The sequence below is a fragment of the Heliconius melpomene genome, chromosome 8 (genome assembly GCF_056956725.1).
Source record: "Heliconius melpomene rosina isolate 202511_hmr_F chromosome 8, ASM5695672v1, whole genome shotgun sequence".
Classification (NCBI taxonomy): domain Eukaryota; kingdom Metazoa; phylum Arthropoda; class Insecta; order Lepidoptera; family Nymphalidae; genus Heliconius; species Heliconius melpomene.
The window spans coordinates 10,153,179-10,161,426 of NC_140396.1; the positions used below are offsets into that span (position 1 = coordinate 10,153,179).

At 34.1% G+C, this 8,248-nt stretch overlaps 1 protein-coding gene and 1 pseudogene across 2 annotated transcripts in view; both read right to left on the reverse strand.

Annotated features, from left to right (window-relative positions):
- The window catches only part of Poxm (paired box pox-meso), a 29,559-nt gene extending 21,727 nt beyond the window's left edge, over positions 1 to 7,832 (reverse strand). Inside the window, exon 1 of the mRNA XM_085189555.1 lies at positions 7,328 to 7,832. Coding sequence (XP_085045681.1) covers positions 7,328 to 7,409 — 82 coding nt within the window. The 5' untranslated portion in view covers positions 7,410 to 7,832. The remainder of the gene's footprint in view (positions 1 to 7,327) is intronic.
- On the reverse strand, positions 892 to 2,678 carry LOC146537088 (uncharacterized; annotated as a pseudogene). Its single transcript, XR_014878205.1, has one exon. The product of XR_014878205.1 is annotated as an uncharacterized LOC146537088 (transcript).
- Positions 7,833 to 8,248: the final 416 nt, after the last annotated feature.

Consider the following 8,248-nt stretch of genomic DNA (forward strand, 5'->3'; position numbering starts at 1 on the left):
CAGCTAATCCCATAAAACAATTATTTATAGCAATTTTGTTATAATAAATATATCTTACTAGCAAGCTAATATCCGCAAATGCAAAATGTTTTTATTTATTTATATTCATTTATTTTATAATTAAATTAAAATGTCTAGTGGAAAATCTCTCCGTTCCTCACTCTCGGTCCAGTTTTCGAAACAAGTGTTGAGTGTGCGGAACTCAGCGCCGAGCAGAGAGTGAAAATGCTGTGCCACGACGGAATGAAATTGACACGGAAAATGGAGAACGGTGTGTGTTAACACTAGGTTCTCTCTGCCAAACCTGCTATATGCAGGATATAGCGTGAAGCAAAAATATTAAAACAAATAGTGAATTACGTATGCAACTCTCATTAGGCGGTTTAATGGTTAGTTTAAATAGTGTAAGTGAGGCTCAAATTATCGGCCATCGATAACCCTCGGCGAACTTTGAACCGAGATAAACCTCCGCCTCGGTGCATTACTGCGGCTACGCGTGTGCAGCGCGGCAGCAACCATGGCAGCAGGTACTATAGTGTTGCTAGCGTAAACTCAATTATATTTTATTATAATAAATGTGTAAGTTAGTATGTATGTACGTATGTATGGCTGTGTATTACGGTTTAACAGTTGATATGTTGCATTTTGCCATAAACACTACACGTAGAAGGGGTAGAAGATTCAATATCAGTTTAAAGAATTTGTGATTTTCATTGTAATTCAAATATTTTTATAAAATATTGACATTTATCGTATAAATAGCTGATTTATTGTAGGTATAAGTAGTTTAATTACGTTGATAATTCCTATGAGACTTTTTAATTTTCATTGAGTAAATGTAATGAGATCATCTATATTTTTTAATTAATACATACATATAATAAAAATAAAAAAATAAAAAGCCTTTTATTTCTTGCTAAAGTAAATTACAACTCTTCTTAGGTTAGTTATATTTTTTTTTAATATATATGTATTTATTTTTTAAATTTATTTTATTTAAGGGTTAGTAACGTAATGTATATATTATTATTTTAATATTATTATTTATTTTTCTTTTTATTTCTTTATTTAATTCAATATATTTCGCAAGAACCCCTCAACAGGTGAAGGCCTCCTCCAAAGATTGTTAATCTTCACATAATGTAATGTAGTTTATTCAGTTTGTTGATTGGTATGTTCCGTATGTTTATATTTTTCTTTGGAGGGTTGTGGTCATATTCTCCCACGGTGACCAACCGGCTTGGGAGATTAGATTTATTAATAGTTGTTGTTAGAATATTGTATGTGTTTTTTCTGCAAGAAGGGGGTGGTAGTTTCTATTTGTACGTGGATTTATTTTGTTGATTATTGGCTGCGTCATTTGGCTTCTTGTTAGTTAAAAAGCTTAGCATGCTGGGCTTTAAAACACTCTCGGATAAGCTTGATGATCTTTGTATCGGTCTCTGCGTTTTATTCTTCTTACATGCTTGCAATTTTTGCTCAGCTCCATGATTCTTGTTGTGCTCAGGGGAATTGGAAAGAGTTCTTTTTTTGTTTTCGTATACTGGTGTATGTATATTATTGTTTAGTATTACAATTTTATCATATTTAATTATTGCTTTGTTTCCTTTTTCTCTCTCCATCCTTACTTCCTGTTGTAGTAACTTTCTTTTTTCCAATATATTTTGCGGGTAATCCTCTTATTAATATAATAATGAGTGCCTTTTAGTCCTGCTCTTTTTTGAGATATATCTATTTTTATACCAAGTGTCGAAAACGTAATGATAGTAGGTCGTGGCTTTTCTCCTTTCTTACCTATCCTTTTTATTTCCTGTATGTCTCTGCGGTCCATGTGTATAGAGAAATATTGTGCAATAAAATTGACTATATTTGATTCTAAATTTGAATATGAGGTTTCAGTTTCTTCAAAACCGAATAATACAATATTTCTCTGTCTCACTTGTTTTTCGAGGAAAAAGAGACGTTTTTCTTGATTTTCTATGTTTTCGCTAATGTTTTTGAATTTTTCCTCCCAAGTTTTGAATTTTTCTTCCAATATGGTGTTAATATTCTGAGTTACTTGTTGTGTAACTATGTTGCCATTTTCCAGAATCGCTGTTTTTTGCTCGTTTAGGTCATTTTGTATTTTGCGAAGCACACTCATGATTTCGTCCATGATTGAATATTATAAACGTTTCTACACAAGTGTTTACAATCTTTTAGTATAATTAGTGCCCTCTCTAGGATTTCGCGGTGTAATATTTGATTGATTTTTGCCCGGTCGATAATTAGGAAAGTGCTCGCGAACTCGCAATAGATGGCGCTTCTTTTGGGTCAAATTTTGCAAGTCACGTTACGAACGTAGTTATTTATTTTATTTTTGAAAAATAGACTACTGAATGCGCACTGAGGGCTATCTTAGCCTTATAATTTTTGCATCACTTTAATAAAACACAAATATACTTGTAAAATTTTTCACTAAAGCATTAATTTTGATGACGAATGAGAACAATGTCAGACACACTTTATTTTGTGATTTATTGTTTATTAAACTTGCTCACGGTCACTGTCCACAATATATGTCCTGGATCAGATGATTATTTAACCACTCAACTAGTTTTATTAATTATTTATGCACTGATTACTATTTTTTATGAATATTTCTACGGAGCGTATGTTACAAGAAGCACTGCAGCGCCCCCCCCTAATACATACATATACCGACATTTAAATATTTACGAATTAACTCTTTTTAAATAATATATGAACATTATTTAGAACAAATTGTTCAATGCATCACTTTTACCTAAAACAAAAAAGGCTGGTCTTCAAGCAGCAATGATACAATGTTTAATCGCAAAACTTAATAAATCGATGAAATAATAGGTATAACCAACTATTTATATATAAAATATTTTAAAAAATACGTTGCAGGTGGAATTTACTTGGACCTATAATATATGAGCCTAACCTCGCCCTGTAAAGTAGTAACCTTTGAAGAGTTCCACTACATAAGTCCTGGTTGCATGATCAGACCAGCTCAACGTTACTATATTAATGTATCGTCATCTAAGAGCTCTGTAAGGTAACTTAACTAGTAAGATAATAAAAGCGTGTTAAAAAAATCCAAATAGTAGCCCAAGCCATACTATTACTTCCTATTACTTAATTCAGAAACCTTTGACTATATACGTAATTAATTAATTAATTGATTGATTATATATTGTGTTTACGTTGCTTCTATAAGATCAAGATCTTCGTCGCCATTAAATGGTTGACTTAACTATTAGGCGCGACCCGCGGCGACCCCCGTGAACCCCGGCGACCCCCGACGACCCCCATTATCGTGTTGGCCCAAGGCCGATAAAATTATTATTATAGGTACATTTTACTCGTGTTAGCATTTGCTTAGAATATAAACAATATTTATTATATTTATTTATGTTGACGTGAAACGGTTAAATAAAAACTGTCCATTGTTAAAAGTTTTTGAAAAAAATAATACAAAAGAATCATTTTTAGCTTCACATTACATATAGGTATATCGCAGAATAGACAGAAAGAATCTTTCAGAAGGAACCTAATTTTCTTTTATTTTTTAATATTATTTCTTATACTACAGACTCATGGTCATGATCCGTTTGTTTTGTTATCGTATACCTACATTTTACTTCAGCTATATTTGTAAGCGGGAAGCTAACCCGCAACCGTCGCGCCGTTTATAGACACTGCGCCACGACGGTCAACACATCCAGTGGAGGTTTTTTAAATGTATTTTTTTTTAATTTAAGCATATTTTTGCAGTTTTCATATATGTACGTGACAGTTACTGATGTGTTTCACATTCAGGCTAATGAGTTATGTTTATCTCTTCGCTGTGTACAACAAAGGGCAGCGTTGTATTCCGCCTCTCGCTACGCAATATCTCAAAAATTAGCCAACGCGTGGGGAACGGAGTGTCTCAATTGTAGATTTCTTCTCACCTCTCCCTACTCATCTGCTATATAAGAGATTTATTATAATATTCCGATTTTCCTTCTATTTTATATAAATAAGATATTTTATCTAAAAAAAGCGGATATCGAAATTAATATCATTAAATGAGCAATAAATTATGCATTTAAATTGGATCATACGTTTCATCACATTAACATTTTTCGTGTGTTTTAAATATACCTAGATAATACAGCATTTATTTTTTCAAATTTTGTAAGTTTTTGTTTTGTGTGAGTTTGATTCCCACTTGAAGAAATGAAATATTTAATATTTTTATCTCTTTGTGGTAACGAGGAAAATTGTGGCGTTAAGGTTTTGGCACTCACATCCAATGTCTCCAGAATTCGACGGAAGACAGGGAACGGAAGTGCTCTAATGGGAACGTAAGTGATGACTTATAAATGTGACGAAAAGTTTTTTTCTTTTCTTCTCAACATCTTTTCTTGCTGTGATTTTTACTATATAAGCCGCTTAACACATTCGTGCATAGTAAGTATGTTACACGGCCTGACGCTATGACACGCTATGACATCTTTAATATGACACTGAATAACATTTTTGAGACCAAAATAATTCTGTCTACGGGGGGAGATAGAATAAAGTCTATCTATGGGGGAGACTTCCCGGGGCCCAAGGAAGAGATGGTTTGATGTCGTGGTGCAGTACAAGAAAGCCAACCACTGAGAATATTGCAAAGTGGAGTAGGATGAGCAGGAAGTCGTTATCGTCATTTTAATATCATTGCATTTTATTATGTTTATAAATACAAATAGTAATAAATACCTACTTGATACAAATTGGAAAACTAATAAAAAATAATAAAAATTTTTGATTTCCCCACTACGGATAAAGCGTGAAGTTAAGTTTTGGATTTGGACTAAAAATTTCAAAGATCTATATATTTTTTTTGATATAGGTAATTCAAATACAAAACCATATGTTATGTTCATATAGAAAGCTTTGTGTAATAATTCCAAACTTTATAATAATTTTTAATGAAACTAGATTAATCGTAGAGTAAAACCCGGATAGTTGCCTCGGACGGATACATGCCTCAGTTCCAAATGCTCTATGTTAGACGTGTTGTCAGTGTTTCTTTTTGATCATAATAAGAAGCGTCCCCCGCGTAGGACTCGGTGCCGCATCAGCTGTCGAAGTAGGTGCACGAGTTTTGTCCGTGTGAGTAAAAATCTTCCGCGACGATACTTTGACGAGCGTCAGAATTATATTGGCAAGTAATCTCCGTTAAATATAATTATAACTAATTGCGGTTTCAGTAAAATAATTATTTCTTTGATTGCATTAAAGTTTAAATTGCACTGTAATAAACGTTTTGTTGTTAAATATGTTTTATTTATTTTGTAAATAAAAAGGGCAAGTATCCGTATCAAAAAGGATAGTTGCCTTACTGTCTTTTGCGGATTGTTGCCCTGGGGCAACTATCCGTAACTGCACATTTTAATGAGCAAACAGGTTTTTTTCTTAGTTATTTTTTTCATTTGGTTTTACCTTTTTTTCTTGGTGATATTTTTATTGGACTTTACTATAGTTTATCTTAAATAAAATAAATTCTCAACAGCAAAATGCCTCGCAAGTATAAACGAAAGCCAGGCGTGGTGCCGCGCGACATCAGCTGGACAGAAAATAGCTTAGCACTTGCGTTCGAAGATCTAAATAAAAACAAAAAAGTATCAACGAAATATCCCGGATTTATGGCATATCCTCTCGAACCTTAAGAAATTCAAAATAGCAATATCAATTAGCAAATTCAAAAATTTAAAAAGTCCCAAAAAAGAAGTTAAAGTTGATAATTATTGTGTAGAATGTTTTGAAAATTATAATTTAACTAAATCAAAATCAGATTGGATACAATGTGAGATGTGTCGAATGTGGTTGCATGAAACTTGTACAACATTCAAAAACCATTGCATGAGATGTGGCAAATTGAAAACCTTGGCTTCTGGTAATAATCAATACTAATGCCAAAGTTATTTCCATAATTATTTTTAATATTTAAGATAAATACTAATATTTAATTATTTTTTAAAATTAAAAAATTACATGTTCAAATTTAAAATTTTAAAACCTTAGTACTTTTAAGTGTTGTTTGGGTAATAATTATAAAGGCTCTCAGTAAGTAATTAGAACTGAATACTTATTTAATAGATGCTATGCCAAAGTTAATTCTTATTTTTTTTTGTTGTTCTACCTTTAAAATAAATAGTAATATTTAATTATTATTTTGGATACTTAATTACCATTTTAATAATAATATTTAACGGAGATTACTTGCCAATATAATTCAGACGCTCGTCAAAGTATCATCGCGGAAGATTTTTACTCACACGGACAAAACTCGTGCACCTACTTCGACAGCTGATGCGGCACCGAGTCCTACGCGGGGGACGCTTCTTATTATGATCAATAAGAAACACTGTAAACACGTCTAACATAGAGCATTTGAAACTGAGGCAAGTATCCGTCCGAGGCAACTATCCGGGTTTTACCCTATATTTGAGATTTTTTGGGAAACTGTCATTCTTACATTACGCTGGACCACGGACTGCTGTATTCGATACGTTTGGTTTCCGATCTATAACACTCTAATATGTATATGCATTCCGATTTAGATCAATGCAATTAAAGAGTTTTATTTAAAACATGTAAAAAAATCTCAAAAATCAAAGATATTATTTATAATATTTTTTTCAAGATACTTGAAAAAGCTTAAGGAGGAAGTTACAGAAAGCAATTATCATATAAATTGATTAGTTTGAGTAGCGTAGCACTCTACGCTGATCTCTATCTCTTAGAGCAACTCAGCCGATAGCAGAGTGTCGGGTTATCGGAAGTACAAAAATACTTCTGATAAATGCTTTAAGGTCACAGAAGCAAGGTTTAAGGTAAATCTCTCAGACACCTGATTTCCGAAGAATCCGGAACTGCATTTCGAGACAAATATAATAGAACAAAGATATGTAGAGACGACTAATAATATAAGTTCTAAATTCTTAGTACTTTATAGGAAAATTAATTTTATCCAATGAATGACTTAAAATACAATTATGCTAAAAAAATAACATCTGAAAGTACCAAACACGACTAACCAAATGAATCAAACAGGGTATAAACAATGCATAATATAGTTAGACCTAAGGACAATCAGATCCTCATTGGTCCCATTTGGATATCGGTGAGTTCCGCCACTCAACACGCAATGGCTCCAGAACTCGGCGGAAAATGAAAATGGAGTGTATTCACACTACGTTTCCAATGTCTACTCTGCTGTGTGCCAGATACACTGTGAAGCAAAAAAATATGTATGATTTATAGTCTTCTACGTGTCACTCACCTGCGTCCATGGCGTACCCGGCGGCGGCCGCAGCAGCGTGCAGCGCCCCGTACTCCTTGCCGTCCATGCCGCCCAGCATCATGGAGACACAGACACGGCACTCACATACCACACTCACACTCCTAAAAGTCGCTGGCTTTTCCTTTTATTACTACTACTAAGCCCAATATTTTGTATGCCAGTAATGAAAGTTGTTTAGTTACTGAAAATTATAATTTCAAATGGAGCTTTACGGTTTTATTGCCGTAGTATCAGCTTTAAAAGTTTTAGTGCTGAAAATTTGATGTAAATCAATTAGATTTTTCTTCTGAATTAAATATTAATTAAAATAAAAGCACAACTTATACTGCGTTTGTCTATTAATCACGTAAATTGTTTACTAAAACAAATGGTAGCCCAAGCACTAAGAAGCAGTCTCTAATATCACTCGTCACTGTCGTAGTGTCGGCGGTGTCGGAGTCTAGTGTCCCGGTGTCGCTAGTGCGTACGTGCGCCGTGCGCCGCGCTCGCGTGACATGTGCGCGCGCGCCGCGACGCCGACCGCGCGCGCGCTCGCCCCGCCCCCCGCAGCCATTGGCGCGTCACGACCAATCACCGCGCCCCATTTCATACGCTCTCCTTTTCTGTCACGCCGTCTATTTCAAGCGTGCTGATGCGTCTCTGAAATTGCTGAACTATTTTTAACTTTATTTTATTGCTATTAACATATATAATGCTATGTGAATTTTGTTTCTGCTGTGTCTGTTTTCCCATTCGGTCGGCTGCGCTCGGGCAGTGTTGATGAAGGGACAAGTAGAGCTGTACAGTGCTATATAGTGTTATGTAGTGGTATGTAGTGTAGCTATGTACGCGAGTCGCGCACGCCTTGTAATTGATATTTTACGTTTGTTAATTTTGTTAACAGTTAATGTATAGTTTACG